Source organism: Serinus canaria, chromosome 1 (genome assembly GCF_022539315.1).
Source record: "Serinus canaria isolate serCan28SL12 chromosome 1, serCan2020, whole genome shotgun sequence".
NCBI lineage: Eukaryota > Metazoa > Chordata > Aves > Passeriformes > Fringillidae > Serinus > Serinus canaria.
This window is the reverse complement of record NC_066313.1, coordinates 108,180,404-108,204,166: the sequence shown is the minus strand read 5'-3', so window position 1 is coordinate 108,204,166 and position 23,763 is coordinate 108,180,404. Positions and strand designations below refer to the sequence as shown.

The 23,763-nt window shown below is 43.4% G+C and overlaps 1 protein-coding gene across 10 annotated transcripts in view; it reads right to left on the bottom strand.

The window, feature by feature from the left end:
- The window catches only part of KDM6A (lysine demethylase 6A), a 151,187-nt gene extending 128,976 nt beyond the window's left edge, over window positions 1–22,211 (bottom strand). For 8 of the 10 annotated variants that reach the window (XM_018913470.2, XM_030234074.2, XM_050980365.1 and 5 more), the window contains exons 1-2: window positions 21,895–22,211; window positions 21,627–21,690 (exon numbers count right to left, since the gene is read on the bottom strand). In XM_018913470.2, the coding sequence (XP_018769015.1) occupies window positions 21,627–21,690; window positions 21,895–22,052 (222 nt within the window). In that variant the 5' untranslated portion in view covers window positions 22,053–22,211. The remainder of the gene's footprint in view (window positions 1–21,626; window positions 21,691–21,894) is intronic. The other 2 variants (XM_009089598.4, XM_009089599.4) reach the window with 1 other exon arrangement.
- Window positions 22,212–23,763: the final 1,552 nt, after the last annotated feature.

The window sequence follows — 23,763 nt, the reverse complement described above, 5'->3', positions numbered from 1 at the left end:
GCACAATAAGAGGAGTGGGCAATAAAAGCTCAGACAAAATAAAGGAGTGAGAGGGAACACCAAGTAAGAGATGGAACTCTTGTCACAGGGCAATGCCAGAGAAGGAAAGCAGATCACAACTGACTCAAGCCCTGAAGGAGACAGCACCTTCTCCACTGCTACCATTTCATCCCTACTCCAGCAGGCTGCACAACAGCCTCCCATCATCACCCACCCAACACAAAGCATCCCATGTAATAATCACTTCAGTCATGACAGTCACTAAGAGAACAAGTCATTATCCCTCTGCAGGGAATGTCTGGGGAGGATGAAAAAATACAAAGGTGAGAAAGTTTAAGAACAGTTGAAAATGTACCAAATTGAAATTAAAGACATTTTCAAATAATCATAAAAGGAGAAGGGTAGCAGGCAAGTCAGTCCCAAATGTCAATCTTTTTAAGCTCTTTATTTTAAAGTGTCAACTGTAGTACAAAAGGCTCTTTTTTCATTGCTTTCTGCAGTAACAGATTTTCTTACATCCAAAAAAGCAAACCCCATCATTCTGGACCACCTGTGGCCTGTCCTGTGAAAGCAACAGGAGGTGGTAACCTTTATGCTTAAGCTTGGAAACATAAATAACACTTGCACATGTGGAAGAGAATATTGATGTTGTCTCTGGGCCACAGATGGAGAACTGGCATCTCCTGAGGGGCATGTGGCCCACAGGGAAAAACTCCTGACTGGCAAGGCCTGAGTTGCTGTCCAATGCAGGGAAAGCACTCCATAAACTCCAGTACACTGAAAATATACTTCAAACTTCTTTTGTTTTGAGATAACTTGAAAAACTCCAAGCCTTTTTGGAACATCAAAACAAAGTTTGAAGCTCATGCTGATTTTATTTCCATATGTTCCCAGGTGTGGGGATGTGGCTGCTCATGCCACACAGTCTTTCACACACTGGCAGACACAAAGGAGCACAACTCCAACTTCATCCTCCTTTCTGCCATAACTGCACAACGTGCAAGTAGGAGCAAAGAAATTTGTCAAAATTTATTCTTCCTGTGCAGCAATGGCATGAGATTTGAGTCTCTGGGTCAGTCTCCTGCACTTGTTTCACATTCAACAGTTTAATGTGCTTTCGTTTTTCTTGTGAGTCAGGCCAATCTCTACCTAAAATCCATTTGCACATGTATTTTATAGTCTCTAAGCAGCACAAAATTTAACATAAAAGAAGAACTGCCGTAATATTAACCACGTTTATTGGTGGTACCCTATCATCCTATAATTACCTCCACAATTTGCTGTGATAAGATATTGGCCTTTGGACTGAATTTACAGTCTTATTTGAGGTTTATCAACTGTAAATGAGGTAAGGACATTACAACTCCAAACCACACCCATCACTGGATTTGGAAGGCAGCCAGGGAGACACGTAGCAGTAAAACATTCGACAGACACGTAAGAGACTGAACTCTGGGACAGGCTTATTAAAAGTACTGGAAAAAAAAGATCTCACATACATTAATTACTGGATTATAAATCAACAAACCAAGATGAGGATATGCTGCCAGCATAAGGCAGATAAAAAAAGCATAAAGGATTCTGGAGCTCAACAGATAGACTTCCAGCAAAGTTAAAATAAGATGACAGTAAGTCAGACCAATAGTCAGCCCTGTGCAGCAACCTGTCTTAGTATTTACTTGAGCAGGACATGGATTAAAACAACAATAATAAAAGATTAGCAAAGCTTTTACATGAACTCACATTGTTGAAAAGGCAGCAAAGGAAAGAGGTTAGCATACAGTGGTTTGGCTTTTTTTTTTCTTTATATTTTTCCAGACTACATCAATTTAGGTTCAGAAAATTCCTGGGCACAGATGGGAAATGCTCCTGATGGATTTTCCTTCCATTAATTTTCCCTACCACTTTCTAAAACCGTGTCCACTCATCTCACACTAACAATCCTGGACAGCCAGCAGTTCCACAGACTAACTGCAGGGAACCATCTTGCTCTGAATCTGCTTCCTGAGAGTTTCAGTTCATACTCCCAAGCTCTTGCAGTATAAGAGACAGAGAAAAACCTGTTTTAAAAGCAGAGATATTAACACCATCTCAGCAGATTCTATACAATTTCCACACATTCAGTAGAAATTAAATAAATTTAGAAGACAACTGTAGGGCTAAGAGGAAAGAGTCTCTCTTGTAAAAGTAAGTCTAAGCTTCTCAAATTATTTACCTTAGGAAATCAAAAGCTACTATGACTTTTCTACAAATACCACCAGGACAACGACCAGGGAAAGAGAAGAGCTATTTCACTATCAATGCTGCCAAACAAATGGATCATTTTAGACTGGAAATTAAAAAAATATTTGAAGAATCAAAAAATTAGGCTTTTGAACAGTACTTAAATGTAAACAGTAGAAGCAAGAGGATTATTTTAAATACTCTTTGGGATCACATATAAGACAGCAATTTTCACAAATATAATGCCACTCCATATACTTGTTTATCTGTGACATAGCCATATGCAATGTGAAGGGACAGGCTTGAAAAACAACTAGAAACTCTCACATAATCCTATGTATTCTTTTGTATTCCCTCTCAAAGAGTCTGCACAAGTTTTGAAACCATTTCTATTCAAGTGAGAACAGACCAATACCAATACTGACTATAAAGAGCTGAATTGTTAAGCAAAAAGCTTATGCCCTAGAGGCACTTCTGACTAAGAGTATTTGAGAAACTTTAGGTAAAATTAGCTCCTTAATAGTTTGAACTACCACATCATTACTGTCCAGACAGGAGGCAAACACTGGAGAGAATAACCACAGAACCAAAACCCACAGACAGTATCTGCTATCTGCCCAGCTTCACCAACATAAATACATGTGAGGATCAGCACTTGGAGTCTCTCTAGAGAATCTCAATTTTAAATATTAATAACTTTGTTAACAAATGAAACAAACAAACGCCACCCTCCCCTACAGAAATAAGACTGGATATCACTTCTTGAACATCTTTGGATGTCTCGTGCCCAGCACGCACTGCCTGCCATAGCACAGCACCCAAGAATGAGCCCTCTGACCTCCAGAGATAACACCAACATGCTACAAGAAAGCCAAGCCCTCAGCAATCATCCTGGTCACACATTTTCAAAAGATCTGCAACACTAAGCCACTGTCCCACGTTCTCCAAGTAATGGAACACACTTTTTTTTTTTTTTACAAAGATGTTCTCCCCACCCACTTTCAGATGAGCAGACACACGTAATTCACTTTCTGCTGCATCATTTATCTGCTTGGCAGGCTTCTGATTCAGACTTGCTCCTTTTTCCAAAACACATATATGTAGCTGTTGCCACCTATTATTTCAAAATTATCTTAATTCTCAAAAGCAAAAAAATGCCAATTTTTCTCTCAAAAATATTATCAACAAGATCAAAAGCATTACCAGATCCTGCAAAATGCAGCATTACAGTTGGATTTGGCTGTCATTTTTGTAAAGGACTCAAAAATTAAATAGCTGATTTATTACCCATTTTCAACAACCCAAGTCTAGATATGGTGGGGTGTTTTGAAATGAGCTAAGTGCTGTTTTCAGTGATGTCCTAATGCTCTTACTTGCTTTCACTATCAGAAAGCCACCACTGTCTCCAGTGATCACAGCGAAAGCTAATGATAGTGATATCACTACCACTATTTTTGTACAGTTTATCTGTACAAAATACACCTTTTAAATAGAAACTGTAGCTCTAAGTTGGTGAAACAGGTTTTCAGCATGACATGCTAGGTATAAAAATACAAAGTGAAAAGACCTTTGTCAATAAAATTTAACACATAGCTTGTTAGCAAGCAGAATCTTGTGTGAGACCTCCCAGAAGGCTCAGAGCAACTAAATAATGTCCTGAAAACAGGAAATACACAGTTCTGCCCACAAAGATGTGACATGGGCCACTGGAAAGCAGCTATTGGTATTCCAGCTGCATCAGTGGCAGATGTACTCTACAGTCAAGGTATTAAGCAAAAAAGTATGAACTGTTACATTTTGCTTTTCCCTTGAGGAATGCTGTGAGCCTGACTGCTAATGATGAAATCCACTGTGATTTATTCAGCACTGTCTTCCACAGGCAGGAAGAGGGCTCAGGGACACTGAAGCCATCACAACCATCAGCAGCTGCACCAGACAGCAAATCTCAAAACTGGCATAGGTAGGTAGATCATAGCATATGGGGAAAAAACAAGTTTGGAAAACAGCAGAGCTGAGTCTTCCTGGAAAATAGCCTAGAAATTGTGACATGAGCAGCTCTGTTTCAGATGCAGACAGGGGCAAAGAGCACGTGCACATTACAGACCTGGAAAAAAAAGGGTCACTCATGGAAGTCTGAGTTAAATTTACGCCCATGGACGTAACTCCATTCACTGGTTCAAAAGTCTTGCTAGACCAGTCTGGAAGGTCCAAAATTCTCTTCTGATAACAGTGAGTATTCAGGGAGGAGGAAGCACAAAAAAATATTCCTTTTTTATTACAACAGTCTCAGTATTTGCATTCCATGGGGACTACCTGTGGCTAAGCCATCCCTAGGTAAATGATACTGTGCAATTCTCAAACATTCCTTAATTCTCCTGAAAACTCTGCTAAACGGATTTATGGGTTGTATTGAAAACTTCCCAGAAGGCTCAGCTTGCATCTCCTCCATTTCCAGGACTCATTTCCAACCATCAGCAGTCACCTATTCCATGACCTCAGGTGCCAGATGTAACAAATAGGTCAGTTTGTATCCGACCCACAGATCTCCAGGTGAGGCAAACATCAGATACAGGAGGTTTGCAAATTTAGAGCAGCTACAAAACAAAAAAGAAAAAAAAATTCCATTATAGGGTGGGATCCCCCTCAGGGATGGCTCCTTAACCCAAGTTTAGCATTGCAAGCCTTCTCCATTCTCTGATCCTTCCTTCACCTCCTATACGGCCTGACAGAAGCAAAAGCTTTCGTATTTTAGAGTCCTACACTTAGAGTGAACAATGAATTGGAACATTCATGTCACAAATACCAGCTACTTCCCAAAATCTTGGGAGATCCTCCTTCCACTGGTTATAGAAGTCAAATATGTGAGATTAAGATAAGCATAAAATAACTTCCGCACTTAATGATGTGGCCCAAGAGAAAGCCTTGTTTAAAGCTGAAAAAGACCAATCCTGGTTTCCTGGGAGAAGAGACTGACCCCCACCTGGCTACAACCTTTTTTCAGGGAGTTGTAGAGAGTGGTAAGGGCTCAACATTTCCTCCACTGAGAACAAGGACCTCCAAGAGCACAGAGAGAACACCAGTTTTTGCATTCTGCCTGCCTAAAAGTAGATGACACTAAATGAAAGGGATTTCTCCACAGTACTCCAAAGGCTACATACATTGAAATAAAACACTAAATACTTGTATGACAGCATCCAAGAGAAAGCTGTGAGGATCATTCTAAGATATGTATATATTAAGATGTGCTATTACAATTAATTGGGTTAATTTTGCATATTTATTCACACATTAATGGGAAAGCATAGTAGTACACCTGGGGAAAGGTGGAAAATTTAGTAATGGTGAAAATAAACAGCTTGAAACTATTTTTTTCTAAAATAATTGAGTGTCTCCCTCTCACCTACATCTCTTCAAACCACTACGTGCAAACTCATGACTGACACCACACATCATGACACTTGTGTGACAGCAGGCCAGGTGCTTGCAAAATTTGAGACAGCCAGATCTAAAACTGCAGGGGGCAATGATAACATGATGGGGAGACACACAAAAAAATGAATCTGTTAACTTACTGGAGAGGTTAGGAGGGCAACATTACACAAGCAATGGAGCTTTTCTTAAAGACAAGACAACTTACAGAGATTTACAGCTTCATACAGACATGTAGGTGCAACCCCATGGACACTCTTCCACAGTAAATGCCACCTGGCAATGGAAGCTCCACCCTTTATTCCAGCTCAATCCCCAAGTGCTGTGCAACTGTGCCTCCCATGAGGTACTCCTTCTCCAAAACTAAGGGAATCTTCCTTTTACATTCTTACAAAGCCAGAGGTCCAACCAAAGGGATAATCAAATGCCAAGGTTCTGATTCATATGCAGGAAAAAATGCAACATTTCACTTCAAATGTGCATTTCAAGGAGTAATAGAACTCAGCTTTACACTAAGAACCAAAACTATTCAGAAGTAGCAATTAAATTAATTTGACTCTCTTATCTGATTGTGGAAGGATAGGCAGTATCACAGTACCTTTCCCTACCCATTCAGCACCTCTTTGTTAATTTCTAGGAAAAATGTCAATTTCTTCTACACAAATGATTACCAATTTAACAAGCACTATCAAGTTCCATAAATGTTGTGTCATCTTACAAATGCATCTGATGTCTAATAAAGTTCTTCAACCTGCCACCTAAATAACACAGGTCATGCTTCTCACACAGCAGTTTTCACCCACAAAACTCATTTCCCACAAGCAGTGTCCCAACAGCACAGGAAGGCCCAGCTGCAGACACCACTGCTGCTTCACAAAAACCAGCTCTGGCACGTTCAGGCATGAGGGTAAGAAAAAAAAAAAAAAAAAAAAAGAAAAATCACACACCTTAGTACAACCCTTCAACTACTACAGCTCTAAGGGGGTTTGATTGTGACACTGCAGGTGATGGTGCAGTGATGCCAACACAGAAACTCCTGTCAGAGCAGAGGAAATGCCAGCACAGGCACAGCAGCAGAGCCTGAGATCCACGTGGGAACACCAAGAGGTTGTCCAAATTTGACAGCACACTCATTCTTAATCCCAGGTACCATAAGTACTACTCCATAGTATTTTTTTGTTGTTGTTTAGAAAAAGAAACCACTGACAAAAAAAGCACCAAGTGAAAGAGGTAATCTCCTCATGAGAATGAGTTCATTTCAGCCATGACATGAAAGGAATCTGGAAAGATTCTCAAATACTGCAGAAAAATCATGAAAATGAAACCATTGGAACAGGAATGTGTTCCTTCCCTTTTCCAGCTGTCTGAAGCCTGACAGACCTTAAGCAACTCATTAATGAATTGCTCTAAATCAGTTTGTTCCATTTCTGAGTTCTAGCTGTGGAAGTGAGAAAGCCCTGAGGAAAAAGTTGTGAAATGACCTGTAGTTGAAACTTGTTTTCCTGATTCAGTTGGTAAATCTGCATATCTGCTTACCAATCCCTCTGGAAGCAGAATTTCCTGGAGTCAAAAATTCCTACCTAGCTGTGCTGAAGAATCTTTAAAGTCAGTGAGTTCTAATGCACTGGAATCAGTGCTGCACTCTACTAGGGTAGCATCATTCTCTGATCTTAAAAAAATAAAATAATAATCAACAACAAACTAAAATAATCTCAAGCTGTGAACAAGTTTTTTCTAGAATATTCCTGCTGCTTGTCTGTAAAAATTGAAATTACCTTTAAACTGGACACAGAAACTGAAGTGGAGCAGTCAAGCAAAACCCAGAGTGCTGAGGATGGGGCAGGTGACATAGCCTGGCCTTCTCCAGCAGCACTGAAGTCCAAAGCTGTTCCTCAGTTCCACAGGCAGCACACATGCCCTGAATCCAGCACACAGGCCACACATGCCCTGAATCCACAGAGCTCCTTGTGAAAAATGACTGCTCTTATGAAAATGCGTATTTTCACTTTCATCCAGAAATCCTCATAAAAATCACCCCTACCATCATTCTCCTCAACCAAGTAGCAAATACTGGTCTAAAGTGAAAGGCATAAACTATTCCATTCTTTCAAACTACTGAGGACTTGGCTTAATTAGCAATTAAAAGCAAGTAGTACAATCGCTCCTTTCTCACTGCACATAATGGAGCAGTCATTGTTCTCAGATTTTTGGCCACAATGCAGGCAAGCTGCAAGTTTGCAACTGGCACTACAGGAAAACATTCTATCATTCAAAAGCAAAAAACAAGCCACCACCATGAAAGAAAATCAAGTCATAAAGAAAAACACAATTTAAGATGACAACATTTTTACTGGCAGGGAATTAACAGATTGCAACACTCTAATTCCACGTTTTTCCTCACAGAGTTTGAACACATCTACACTCACTGATTCACCGAAGGCCATCTCCAAAATCAGGCACTGCAGTCCTATGCAATGATCACATCCCCACCATCCACAATTACCTAAGGAACTCTTACACAATCTTCCACAATTCTTTTACCTGTCCCAAACACATCTGTCTCCAATATATTTCCATGCTACAACACAGCTTCTGCCATGCTCTCCTCCTTTCCAAGCTTCCACTCAACCATTATTACTTTTTAAAAATTATTTATAACAAGTAAACCTGTAACTATTACTTGTACTGACACTATATGGAGAAAAAAAAAATCCCACAAATTCAGCCAAGATGGACAGTATGTAACTAATCCCAGAAAACTGTCAGAAGTAATAAACTTTTAATACATTAACTTGTAAGTTAACAGAGACCTTTAAAGGTAGAAAATGAGACCTAATTCTGCTCATTAGTTAACATGGACTCTCATGGTTTCTGGGATCTCAATTTACTTAGGCAACAAAAATTAACTCTGCTATAAGCATAAACACTTCCAAATCCTCCCCATACAGAGCCAGAAGAGGCATTAAAGCCATTTCCACTATTAATTTTCTTCACACAGTAACTAGAGTTAAGATGCCCCCAAGTACAAAACCATAAGTTCTTAGTTAAATTCCATGTGCTCCTATACTAAAGGTAGGATGTGGATCTATGCCCAGGCACAGAGATTTTTGGTGGTTTCCTCTGTGGGGTCAGGAGCTGGAGTTTGATGATCGTTGTGGGTACCTTCCAACTCAGAATATTCAGGATTCTAAGTCTATCTGAGGGGTTTCACAAGGGCACCAGAAGAGGCTGGCTCAGACTCACATCTCTGTTGTACTGCCTGATATTTCCAGTTTTGTCTTCATACACAACAATTTTTTTAATATTTTCCTCTTAAGCAAGGAGTACAGAAGTATGTACTGTTCTGATTCTAAAGCAGCTGAACAGTTTCCTACTATAATTTATTTTTCAGAAATTATGAAAAACTGTTCTCACCCTTTTCTTTGATTTAAAAAAGGAACAAATGAAAACTCATTTCTGCTTAAAAGCGAGGAAAAAACTTTTTTAAGAAGCAAAAAAGACCCATAAGCCTAATTTGTTGATAATTTTAATAGGGAACACTTGAAATCTAGCAGTCCTTCAGAATTTTGCAGTCTCCTATTCTCGAAAACTTAGTGTTCAAGTATTAACAAAATCACAAATTCAAAGGCTCTGCCCTTCCAACCATTAAAAGGCAGGAGAGATTAAAAATACTTGGAAAACAACACATTTCTGTGCACCACACCAGAGACTAAGAACACATAAAGCTTTGAGAACCATGGTGTGTAAAATCTACCCTTAGGTACTATATTTGTAACATGCCCAGAAGCTCCATTAAAGTTTACCAACCAATGTACATAATTTTTGCAGCTCTTTATTCTTCCCAATATCATTGCACTTTCTCTCCTGTCAGAGGTTGCCTATGACATGCTTTATGTTGTTATATAAAGGATGTTCTCCATTTTTCTTATCCTTCCACTTTATCTTACACTCTTTCTACACTTTGTTCTATTAAACTTACTGTTAAATTCTCTAGATCAGCATCACTCTCCCTTACACAGGCTTTCAGTTCCACACTTCATTTCTTGCCCTTTCAACATATCCATCTGTATCTTCCACATTTGCTCAGCTTTCTTTATCCCTCAAATCTAAAGGCAGCAAAACATGACTTGAGAACAGACACGAGAGATCTTAGCTTCATTTTCACCTTGAGGAAAGAAGCAAAAGCAGAAGTTTTTTTACTCTTCCCTTCCTTGAGGAATAAGGAGGAAAAAAGGGAAGCAGCAGTCTAAGATAAAGACATAGAAAACACAGCCAACATCTTACTTTTATTTCAAAAATGGGAGAGAGTTCTGTTAGAGCATATAACTCTTACTAAGCTTTTTCACATCCTACACAAACTCTCTAAAAACAGGGTAAAAGTGGGAACAAAACAGGTAAAACAAAATTTCAAAATCTTCTGAAGCAGGCCCCAGCACCATTAAACACTTAAATGCCACTGAAGTTACCAGTAATGTTTAGATGGTAACCAAGCATAAAACTCAGGTAGCTGCAGGAAAGAATAAAAACACTGTGATTCACACTGCCATTCCCCTCACCCCCAAAATGGTCTGCATCACTAAGCCACCCATTCAATTCCTTAGTTTCCTACTCTTCCTCACATCTCATGAAAGTATTCTTCTTCCATCTTTCTTCTACTTACTTTAACTAAAAATTTCTTCCTTTTATTATAATACTATATTCTGAAAATCCTTCCCAAAAGACTGTTTCATTTCTCCATTCCCCTAAAATCAAATGGTAGCCTGATTTTCAGTAGTCATAGGTTCAAACATATTCATTAAGTACTCAACCTAGATACCTCAGGATCTTTCCTTCATTCAGAGTTCTCTCATATATAGTCCTTCTAACATACATTTTGGTGTTCTTGCTGCACACATGCTCAGATCTGAATCTCTCCCACATCTGCTTACGGCAGGGTAGCTTCACAAAATACTTGTTATTCCTTTAGAGTGACGAAGCCAAGTCACTGCACTCATTCCATCCCTCATCTCCATGAAGATAGAGAAGTTGTGGATGTTCCATCCCTGGAGTGTTCAAGGACAGACTGGATGGGGCTTTAAGCAATCTGGTCTAGTGGCATATGTCCCTGTCCACAGCAGGAGAGTAACTGCACAATATTAAAGGCTCCTTCCAACCCAAACCATTCTGTGATTCTATATAATCCAGTCCTGGCAACCTGTGCCTCCAAATACAGGTAATTCCATTCTCCACAAGAAAATAAGGAGCAATAGTTTTATAAATATTACTTACATAAGTGTCACACTAACCAGGACCCACCCCAGCCTCCGAAATCTCTCTCAAAGGACCTTCACAGCTTTTTATGCCTGAAAAATGAGCTGCATTCACAGAATCAGAGAATACACCTCAATGTAAGGGTACAAAAATGGTACAAAAGCCCAAGAATGTCTTTGTTCTGGGTACCCATCTGCAGGCACCCAGCTCAAGACCTGCTGCTGCACCACTCTATTAAATGATTTAATTTTACAAATCCAATGCCTGAGTTTTTGCTGCAGGGAACTCAAGGTCAAGCTTGAAGGAGGAAGTGTGCCCAAGAGTCTGTAGGAGCAAGGAGCTGGAAGGGGCACCCATCCACCAGGTAACTGCACACTCTGGCTGCAAAGGGACTCCAGACCCAGCAGTCAAAGTCTTGGGTGGGGTGTGTGTGACTCCCTAAGTGGTGTGAATTCTCACCATTCTCATGCAGCACCTCCTTTAACACGAAAAAAACATTTGATCCATCATTTCCTGACAAAAGCACAGGCTAGACATGGCCCAGCACACTGTCCAGCTGCATTTTGAAAGTGTTCAACACTGGAGAGCCCACCACTGCCCTGGAGAGATTATTCCAATGGCTGACTGTTCTCTTTGTGAGTTTTTCTTGTGTTCAATAGGAAGTTAGTCCACAGGAGTAACCTGTACTCATTAAATCGTTTATTATCAATGCAACTCCTTGTAAAAATGCAGTCTCCATCTTCTTTGTAGGCACCCTTTAAGTACTGGAACATGCTGGTAACATCTTCCCCAAAGCCCTCTTTCTCAAGGCTGAACAAACCAGGATCTCTCAGCCATTCTTCACACTTCAGCTTCTCAGTCCTTTGATTATCTTTGTAGCCCTTCTCTGGACCTTCTCCAGCCTGGCCACACCTGTTTTATTTAGTGAGCACCAAAAGTGCACACAAGTATTCCAGGTGTGGCTTGACCAGCACTGAGTAGAGTGCAATGATAACTCCTTTGTCCTTGTTGGTGATGCCCTTGTTGGTGCAATCCAGCATCCCAGTCTCCTTTTGCCACAGTAGTACACAGCTCATTTTTACTGAGCTAAATCCACCAGGACTCCCAGGTCCATTTCCAGAGAGTTGCTTCCCAGCCATAAAGATCTCAGACTGTGCTGCACTCCTGGATCAGGCTCTCCCACATGCACTTGTCTTTGCTGAACTTTAAAGGTTCTCATCAGCCCATCCAGGCCAGCTCTCCTTTCTGCAGGTTCACTTCCCCACTCAGTTTGGTACCATCAGCAAAATTCATGAGGGCACACTTGATCCCACCATCCAGATCACTCACGATGGTGTTAAACAGTGACCCAAAATCAGTCCCTGGGGACCCCATTTGTAGCAAGTTTGAAAAAGAGCATTTCCCACTCTGCTCTGGGTGCTGTCCATCAGCCAAGCTCTCAGATCCCTTGTCTGGAAAATAACATGTTGGTTTCTCTAGGAAGAGGCTGTGGAAACAGCATGGGAAGACTTGAAATGGAGGAAGACAATGTCCACCACTAGTTCCACATTCACCAAGCAGGTTACTCTGTGCTAGGAGGAAATCAGGTTTGCCAAGAATGATTTGCCCTTGCTGAATCCATACCAGCTTTTCCCAACCATGTGCTTCATCAGGATTCATATCATAACTTTCCCTGGGACTGAAGTACTGATGGGCTGATAATTTCCTGCCTTCTTGTTTAAACCCTTCTTGAAGATGGGGCAACATGAGCCTTCTCCCCAGTCTTCTGGAACATTCCCCAGCCTTTACAACTTCTCAAAGATTACAGAGAGCAGTCTCCCAGCAGTATCCAGCCAGCTCTCTTAACACCTCTCTTAACCCTAATTTGAGGGGTCAAGCTCCTGTAATAGCTTACACCCCAGTAATTCCTTCAAAGACAGTAGGTCTGTGCATGGAACTGGATTTTTGTTCCCAAGATCTGGGGCCCAAGCGTGCTGGTAAAAAGAGGTGAAAGAAGTGCAGAGAACCTCTGGCTCTTTAGCCTTGGTTGGCAACTAATTCACCTCTCCTGTTTAATAGTGGGCCAGCATTTTCTCCTGCTTGTACTTGTTGTTTATGATTCTTTCTTGTAGTTTCTGACATCTCCAGCCAATCTCAAGTCCAGCTGAGCTTTTACTTTTCTAACTGCACCTCTGCACACTCTGGCAATGCCCTTGTGGTTCTCAATGGGTATTTGTTCATTTTTCTATCCATGGTACACTCCTCTTTTGGTTTTGAGCAGACTCAGGAGCTTGCAGCTAAGACATGGGCATCTCTTACCCTACCTACTTCCCTTCCATTTAAAGGTGATGAACTGGTTTCATGCTTCCAGAAGAGCCTTCTGCATGGAATCTTCCCTTGAAATCCCTCCCAACTCAGTTCTGAGCATACAGAAGCTGGGTCTTTGAATTTCTAAAACCTTAGTACTAACCTTCAATACTGGTTACTTAAAACTAGTGAGTTTTCTATTTTTACTAGGGTATTTTTGAGCTGAAGCAGCTCTCCAGCCTGGTTCATCACACAGGCCCAAAGATGTTTCACTGAAACATATAAGAAGCAACAGAGTACTTAAACTTCTGGTAGGTAGAAGAAAAATAACTAAAAATAAAAACTTAACTTCAATTAATTATTCTACTATTTTTTCCTGTGCAAGTTTTCAAACCATAAGATAACGAAAACGCTGCTTAAATAAAAAGTTAAAATGGCAACTAGAGCAGAAGCAACAGAATATTGACCAAAAAAATACATTTCTTGGCTCTATTTGAAAAGCTGTTGCACTGGATCTTCTGTCTAATGCTGCAAATGATACTCTAAAATTGCTCAGAATTTTAAATTCTCAAAATGGAAGCAGAAATTTAAGGAAAATTAATCCAGTTTGCTTTAATAACCAATCAATAGTAAGAAGTGAATCATTATTCTCAAATGCCACTGTGAGAAAAGGAAATGACTTAAAGCCATTTTAACAAACAACAATTAATTTAACAACTTACCACAAAAGAAATTCATATGCGGACATACAGTGCTCTGTTTGTAATTTAATACACAATTTTAGTCACTCCCTTTACAAAACTGTAAATGAGATCTTAATTCTACATCTTAATTAAATAAGCTTCTGCCATGAATGCTGCATAGCAAATCCAAGAACCATAAAGGAAGGTAATTTGTCAATACAGCTCTGATGGTGATCCCTGCATCCTCTCACACTCTGAAGTGAAAGTACCTGATAAACAATATTCTTCAACTCCCAGATATGCTTAATGGGGGTTTAGTTCATTAACATGGTATTTTAGGTATGTAAGTAATACCTTCCTATGACTCTCTAAATACAAATAAAAATATTCAGTATCAAGAATAATACCTGAACCACTGCAAAACTTAAGACAGAGGCTCATTTTAGACATCCACCATTCAACAAACTTTATAATGGCCACAAGCAAACTGGCTTGTGGCCATTATAAAGTTTCAATCAAATGGCCCAACCTACTTGTGACAGTATCAGTAAAACTCATCTTGAAAACAAGCTTTGAACAGACCCCTATTTAAACAGGCCAGTCTTGGAAAGAGCTTTTCCACAGACGAATTACTCTATTATAGTTATTTCTTTAGTCTGCCTATCCATAAAGCAGAAACCTGTAATAAATATTTAAGAGTTTTTTCTTGCTTTACTGAACTTCCCTCGTCCAACAAACTCAGACTGAACTACATTCAACACAATCCCTTTCTTTCTTCATACCAAAAATGTTCTGTAAGGTACTAAGCTCATCCTCTCAGGTGCACCTATACAAATCCTGGCAGCCTTCACAGGGCTCCATACAAGACCCACTGATTTCAATTTTGTCTGGTTTTAACTACAAATTAGGCATTCTGCAAGATTAACATTGCTAACATTTTCTACAAAGAGTCAACTGCTCTCTATAATGACACATCAAGTTTAATAAGCATCACTTCAATGTTTAATTGTGAAAGCACATTATTCAAACATCATGCTTCAAACACCACAGCTGCAGGACTTCACCAAGAAAAGGGGTTAAAACTAAGTAACTTCCATGAGTTTTTAATGTAAAATACAAGGTAGGGATGGCACTGAAGGACTGAAGTTGTATCTATATACCTATCTGCATTCAGAATGAGCAGGACAGTGGTTCATCTCCTGGAATTACCTGATACCATACTAAACCTGCCACCCAGCTCAGTTCTGCACTCACCTGACACTCACAGCCCATCTCCTTAATTCATTTCTGCAGAAGCTCATCCAAGCCTTCTAAGCAGTAACTGATTTTTACAAAACTATGTAAGCATTCTCCAACTACAAATATACACATTACTTTCCCTTTCAGACTGTTTAAAATACAGCAGAATGCCTCCCATAATCCAAAAATTCTACCAGGTGAGGACCAAGAAGAACTATTTTTTTCAGTAATCTGAGAATAACCTTAGGTTTAACTGATGAACCTGTAAGGCTGGAAACCAGAACTTAATTTCTCCACAGAACATAAGTGTGCCTAATTGTCAGAAGGATGAAGACCAACAGTGGGCCATGACATGTAATTCTGGCACTGGGAAGTCTTGTGAAAAGTATTAATCAGGAAAAAGTCACTTTATAGCCACAAACATTTTCCATGACTCTCTTTTATTTTGTATCATCTCACTAATGCAAGGAAAACAAATGTTTCTACATGCACCAAACTATCCAAGCATGAAACATCTACTCTTTTCTAAAATGGTATAACAAACATATGGCATAGCTTTTAGAAGATGCTTTCAACACTTACTTCAGATGGTATCAACATTTGCAGATAGTTTTACCTCTATAATTACCAAGTCCACTCAACCCACTAGAGTGAACAAACAGCCATGCAGGCTGGCAAGAGGCACAGAGCCATGCTGAAAGCACACCTGAGTGATGCCATGCACAGACAAAGCTTTAGACTGTCTATTCCTTCTTCACATACTGTACCTGGATTCACCTAGAGAAAATGTGAAAGCTAGAGGCCAGGAGTAGCATGAGGCACAAAAGCATCAATGGTTCAATTACTGGAATGGGATGAAAACAGTTGTGTCCCATCCTTGCCACAGTTTTTCTTCATGCTTTTGAAAGTTAAATAATTTATCAGAAGCTCTATTCCTCTGCTGCTAAAATACAGCAGTGTTTCCCTCTCTCCTCCATCCTCAACCACTGCTCATTTTGGCTATTTGATTACTAAAGTCAGGAGGGCACAAATTACCTTAACACGATGCATGTGTACCACTTAGAGGAATGGACAACTTCAGCCTCCAGACTCACCAGATCAGTACTTAAAAGCTACAATACGTAACATGCATTCAACAGCAACAACAAAAATATCTTACATTATATTCCCTATTAATGGTCTCCTGACAGTGAAGATAAAACTTGCTGAAATGCAAATGCAACACACCAAGTGTCCTGTAATCCTAATTACACCTCTACAAAAGCATTTTGTTTGTGGACAGAGATCCATCCCTCTCGCTTCATTAACACATTAAAATGACAAGTGTAATGTTTCTGACTTCATCAATTTTCTTGCCTTTGGAAAGTAGTACCAACACTATACTTTACACTTGAGGAATAGCCAAAACATTCAGGAATATATGTTTAGAGCAATAAAATCCCACTATTAAAAAAAAAAAAGTCTTGAACACTAGCTGTGAAAGTATCAACACATGCTAAGTATTTCATACTTACAGTACTGTGTAATGTCCATTTTAAATAAAATGGTTTTAATACTGGATGAAGTACAAATACTTCAAACCTATAACCAAGTACCAGGATACACAACCATTATATACACTATGGCTGTGATTTCCAAGTATAAACATGGTACAACCAGAAACTATAGAATGTGTCACCCATTACACCTTAATGGGATCCCAAAAAGCTGCACCCTACTAACACAAACTGCATACAAAATAATAAAATACTGATCTTAAAAAAATCTATGGCTCAGTTAAAATTACCCAATAAACACTCTCAAAAACGTGACTCCTTCAAAAAATGCTAGAAAACCAGTTCCACCCATAACACAATTTACAAAATTTTATCCAACTTCAACTTGTTCCACAGGACAAACAGTACACTAAATAATAAACCAGTAATAGAAAATGCACAACAAAAAAAACAAACCCAAACATAAAGGAACAACTCAGATACAAATTTACAGAAATTGGAGAGGTTGCCCACTTCCTGGAGTGCCTTACAAACGTCTCCTGGTACCAATTTCCAGTTTCTCAATTCCCAGTACAGTCATTATATAAGACAAACATTCTTAATTATTTTTCAAGCAATATTTCTTTGTTTTGAAGAAAATAAATCAAGCCAAAATCTTTCTAGTTAGTGAAAAAAGAAGAAAACACTTTACTACGCTAAGATTAACCTGCTAAAATGTTTTCTTGCATAATTATTTTTCAAGCAGTTTGTTATAAATAGAACTGTGTATATTTTATTATGGATTAGTAGGAAATTAACTTTAATGTCAACACTGAAAGGACAAAGTCAACATATACTAATTCACATTGTCTGAAACTATTTTCAAACAAGCAACACTAAAACTGTAAGAAAAATGAAAGAATATTGTCACTGTGCATTTATTTTGTAAGCTTCATAAAAGCACAGATAAGCACACTGTTAATTTTGTCAACATATGTGGCCTTCACACAAAGGAAATACCATTTTTAAAATCAGCTGGAAAACAAAAGGGCTGCTAAACCATGAGAAGAAACACAGACTAAAACATGGCATATTGTGTGGAACTACTTCATCTCTCCAAATCGACTCCAACATCAATACTTTTAAATGGAAACATGCTTCAGTTTTTGTCCACAGGATATGACAAACTGATTAAACTCAATGAATAGGAATTAACAAGCATCTTATACCCAATACATCAGACCAGCTACATCAACCTACATCTGTACAGATGCCAATTACAGCTTATGAAACGATGGTTTGTCACTGCAATCAACTTTGGCTAAACACTGGAAACATCATCAAAAACAAAAACGAAAGGAAGAAAAAAAAAGGAAATGCTTTGCAATTCACTTCCAATACAATGGATATCCTCACCCTCCCCCCTCAAGTAATCTTTAAGCTTCACTCCTGCTAGAATGCCTTCCTGGGAGAAAGAGACATCAAGACACCAGCAGAGTTTTTGTTTTGGGGTTTTTTCCTCCTTCACGTTAATGTTCTTGTCAACTACGGAAGCATAATAGTGAACACTTTCTCCTGCACAAGACTGACTACGTTGGATTTCCAGCATTTCAACCAGTTTGAAAGGTGATATCTTAATTTCCCTCCCCTCTTTCCCAAAACCACACTAACTGCAAACTATGATTTTCAAGCTCCTTTTTCTGCAAAATAAACGCAAAATTTTTGGCAACAGAAAATTCCATTCCTTTGTCAGACACACTCACAGCATGTACACCATTACAGGAAAGTTTCTATTGGCTTATCACATACCCAATACATGGGGCAACATTACAATATTCCTGACCCTTAATCCATACCTTCAATAATTCATAAAATTGTACAGATCTCATGTCCTAGCTGCGCTTTTGATTTGCTACACACAGCAGCACAGCTTGGCTCAGTTCATGATGCTACATCCTACAAAGCAAAACCACCAAAAAACGGGGGACTGCAGACCTGCAGCACAAATAGAACCCACAACTAAATTAAAGCTCTAGACATGAAGCTTCCTCCATCTCTCAAAGAGATCCCAGTATTCTTATTATTAAATCCTGTCAGGGTGTGGCTTTGTTAAACTAAAGGACCCACTGCAAACGCCTCCTGCAATCCCCTCCAAGCCAACGCACACCTCTTAGTGAACCCCACCAAAAATGACTGTATTCTTGCACCCAGGCACCAAATTTAAGCCTAGAACAGACTCCTCCTGCTGCAGGAGTAGGGAAGGGAGCTGTTTCTCAAATACTTACAACCCAAAGCCTCCTGTGAGCCTCCCCAGACAGGAACCCTGCTCCTGCCACCTCAAGCACAGGTAACCAGGGAGCACTGCCAGACCCCATAGAGCACTCACTGCTCCAGCCGGGCAGCCTCTGGAAAAGGTTCAATAGTAGGTGTGCTCCTCTCACATCGAGGGGAGCACTGATAAATTTCTGCCTTTGTGAAGAATTCCTTTGGAAACATGACTCAATGGTTTTTCTTACCTGCTACACTTACACATAAATCTCACACTGTAACGTGCTGCCTTGTAGATTCTTAAATCAGTCAGTCAGGATTTCATAATTATGTAGTCTAGGGTCTTTGTTAGCTGTTGTTGCTCCATGCACAAAAGGAAACATTTTGTTGCTATCACTGTAAAACCTATTAATTAACTGCACGTATATTCGGCCACAGTTTCTACTATAAAAAGTAACCGCTACATTGAATTAAAGTGGTCTGCTAGATTAATTGTTCTAAAGCCCTCAACAGAGCATAAATTGCATAAAGCTTCACACGGAACAGGAACGAAGCAGATATTACCTTAAAAATAGCAACTTCTTATCGGTAACAGAAACACAAGCACGTTCCTTCAAAGTAAAAAGCACAAACAAAACCGAAACTGGTTCAAACCAAGAAATTCCTCTCGAACATCTCTGCACTGAACAGCAACGTTTTAATCCTTCTATTTCCTTAAATAATCTACCTTTCTCAGAAACAAGTTTTACAAAGAACATGCTTTGTGAGTTACAACGCAATTCATAAATGTACAAAACACCATCCAAAAACTGAGGTGAAATAGCAAAATATTTGATTTGCTTGGGGATTTTTTTAGTATTCACTTCATGGATTCACAGCTTAATACAGCAAAAGAACATACATAGATATTTCTGAAAACGTTTTTCAAAACTATCAAAATGCCCTACAACTTCATATTGTATATTCTAAAATTACAATTGACTGGCATTTTAAAAAAAGCACTACATGTAAGAAAGGCACAAAACTCAACTAATAGGCTGAATTGCTCCTTGCACCACTTAATTTTACAGTACGCAAAATAAAACTTAAACCAGGGATTTTATGTGACAGATGATCCAATGAGATGTGAAGCTTTTATTTTCTATCCGGCATCCTTAAGCTCTATCCCATATGGGATTCGGTCTAATATTTCCGATAGCCTCAGCAGCATTCACACAGCAGACACTAGTTCTGGTCCACCAACAGTTAATGTACGTTATTTAACTGGTTTGACATGTCACTCCCCTACCTTTTTGATTAATGGGAAGAAGTGCTCTTATAAATAACTCTGAAAATCGAAAGGAAACCGCGAGATGTTTTTCTTTTAAACTATAAGCAGAAAGGAAAGTGTACTCGCTTCTCCTTCCATCCCTCCCCCTCCCCCCAGGTCCTGATATAGAGCTTTTCCAATCCTGCCAGAAATAAAACACCCAAACACAAGCAAAGGCCTCGGCTACCCAATACAACACGCCTTAGAGTCAAATCTTCAGATCAACCAAAACCAGCAGCAGAAAAAAAAATTCTCCAAGATACAGTCCGGGCACAACAATGAGATGAGCAGTGTCAAACGCCAGACTACTGACAGGAACAAGCCAGGAAGCAGGAACCAGAGTAGCACTGTCCCCTTTGCTTCAGCCGTGTGGCATTTCAAAAACAGTTCCACTTATTCTGCTACCCGAACATTTCCCTGGCGTGTGGTGTTTTAAGCACAGCTGGCAGACACTCGGCTCGCACAGCCTTTGTCAGTAGCTCACGGATGGGCAGTAGAACGTGCTACAGGTTGATAAGGAGGGCACCGGCGCTGCAAAGCAGCAGGAAAGCGCCCAGAAAGAACTTGGGATGCGCAGGAGAGTTTCCCTCAGCCTTCACCGGGGGCTCCACGCTCCCCACATTCGCTCCCGGTGTTTGTTTCGTGTTTACCTCCCCCCCCTTCTCTTTCTCCTCCCTGTCCGGCCATCTTGGGCCGACAGGAGCAGCCATTACTTAACTAAATGACAGGGCCAACAACTTTCCACAGAGACAAACACCTCTCTCCGGACACCGGGCCGGGCGGCAGCAGCCCGCGGAACGCCCCGCTCCCTGTCAAGCCGGGACGGCGAGCGGGACGCGGGGCTCGGTGAGGACCGGGCACGCTGGATGGAGGCAGCGGGGCCCGCAGAGTAAACAAGTCACTCGGACGGGCTCCGGGAGCCGCTCAGCGCCGCGCCCGGCCCAGCCCGGACCCCGCGCTCCCTGTGGGCTCCGGCCCCGGCTCCGTTGCCGGCGGCGGGGGGCGAAAATCACGAGGGAGGGTCCGGGGAGCGGCAACGTCAGCAGCGCCGAGCGCGCCCTCCCTCCCTCGCTCGCTCTCCCCCCGCTGCCGCCTCCTCCTCGTCGTCCTCCGCCTCCCCCCCTCCACCCCCGCGCCCCCTCCCCCGGCCCGTCCGCTCCCGGCCCCGGGTTCCGCCACTTTCCCGTCCCAGGGCTGGACAGGCACCCGCATGGCCACGCTCCCCTCGTCCCGCTCGGGGAGAATGGCGGGGGGATGGGGGGTAAAAAGGAAAGGGGCAAAGGGGCGGCAGCAACGCACTGAGACCCCGCGGCGGTGGCGGTGCCCCCCGCACACCCCCTGCACACACTCACCGTGCGGGCCCGGGGGTCCCGAGGGAAGGGGCGGCGGGGCCGCCTCGCTCCCCATCCCCCGTTTCCCCCCCCCTCCCCCCCATCCCCGCTCCACATCCACCCTCGCGCTTACCTTTAACAGCAAGGCCTTCGTTCTGGCGCCATCTTCATGAAGCCTCAGAAATCCGAAGAGCCGGCTGCGAGGAGGGGAGCGGGCGGGAGGGAGGGGAGAGAGAGGCACCGGCGTTAGCGAGAGTCAGCGCGGCGGGCGGGCGAGGGCAGAGCGCGGCCCGGGAGCGGCGGCGCACGGGGAGCCGCGGGCAGGGGAGCGGGGGGACACGGAGGGAGCGCGGGCCGAGCCGGGACACGGAGGCGGCCGGGGCGCAGTGGGGAGCGGGTACCTGTCGAGGCCGGATAGGGCTTCTCTCTCCTGGGCTGTCAAGCTGGCGAAGTCCTCCTCGCTCTGGCCGCTCGCTTTCCCCGCCGCCATTTTCTTTTCCTCATCACCGAAAGGAGCAGCAGAGGCGGCGGCGGCGAGCGACACTCCGCACGATTTCATGGAAACGCAGCGTAATTAACTCGCGGATCGCACCCCCCCCTCCCTGCGCGCCCCCAACACCCCCCAGCGCCGGGCGGGGCGGGGTGCCCGACACACACACACACCACAACTTTTATTACAACAACAACAGCCGGCAGGGAGGGGGAGGGAGGGATGGAGGGAGGGAGGGGAGGGGAGGGGAGAGGGAGGGAGGGAGGCGGGGGGAAGCCCCGCTGCTCGGAGGAGGAGGAGGAGGGAGGGAGGGAAGGAGGGGGGAGGGAGCCCCAGCGCTGGAGACTCGGGGGAGGAGGAGGAGGCGGCGGCTGCGGATGGCGGCGGAGCGGTGTTTACATCGCCGCTCGCCGCCGGCGGCGCGGGGAAGCGAGGTGTCGGGGAGCCGGGGGGGACCCTCCCCGCCTGCCCCGCGGCTCGGGGTGTGTTTTGCCGCCCGTACAAACTTCCCCGGAGCCGCTACCCAAAGTTGTTGTAATTGTGTCACACCGCGGACCCCGCGCGCCGCCACCGCGACCCCCCCGTCCAGCCCCGCCCGCCCGCGTCCGCGCAGCCAATCGGCGCTGCCGCCGCGGCCCACGTGACCTTTGTTGACTTACGTCAGTCATTGCGCTCCACCGCCGCTGCGCCCCGGTTTGGTTGGCCCTCGCCGCCCGCCTGCCCCGCCCGCCTCACGCCATTGGCCTGTAAGTGATAAGGGGGGTGGGGTTTCGGAGACCTGCCGTTTGTGATAGGTTAAGCGGGCCGTCAGTCAGACGAGCTTTTCGATTAGCGAGCACCAGCAGGTTGGGATGCGCCTTTAAAAGCGAACGGCGGGGGAGGGAGGGGAGATGTCGGGAGTGGCGGGCGCTGGGGTGGGAAGAGGAGGAACGAGGGAGGGCTGTGCTCACGGGTGGAGTTGCGTAACGGGGGCTCCGGGCTGGAGGAGTGGACGCCGCTGAGGAAGGCGCCATGTCCCACCGGCGGGTGGCAGTAGGCACGCTCGAACCTCCAGGCCCGTCCCGCCTCGGGCGTGGCGCTTTTGGCACGAGCGGGAAATAAATGCTTCCCGGAGCGGGAACGGCGCTGAATGGGACTGCGAGGGAAGTGCTTGGTCGGCGGGCAACGGTCGCACGGAAGGGCGGGGGCCGCCCCCGCCGTTGGTTTCGCCCACGCCCCCCCCTCCCCCGGGAGCCCGTGACAGGTGGAGCGGGCCCCGCCGGCGCGCGCGCCCTCGCGGCTGTCACGTGGCGCGAGCTGCCGCGCGCGCTACGCGCGAGACGCACGGCAAGTATCGCGATGCCTCGAGGGCCTCGGGGCGTGAGGGCGGGGAGGGCCCGGCCCGGCCCCGGCCGGAGCGGCGGGAAAAGCGCGAGGGACGGAAATGGCGACAGCGGGGAGTTCGGGATTCTGGCACGCTTCGCTTGTGAGTAAAGCTCTGAATGTCTTGAGGCACGGGAAGGGAAGGGGATTTGCTACTTGTTTTCCCTACTTCATACGGTTTAGCGCAGCTCCAGCCCGACCTGTAGGTGAAGCGTTACCAGGGCATCACAGACTGCCTTTAGGGACTTGAGCGGCCATCTCGTCCCAGCCGCCTGCCCTGGACAGGGACACCTTCCGCTAGACCAGGTTTCTCCAACCTGGCGTTGAACGCTTCCAGAGATGGGACATCCACGCTAGTTCCTGTGCCACCACACCGTCCTTGGGTTCCTCCACCCTTCCCAGCTCAACCAGGAGCCCA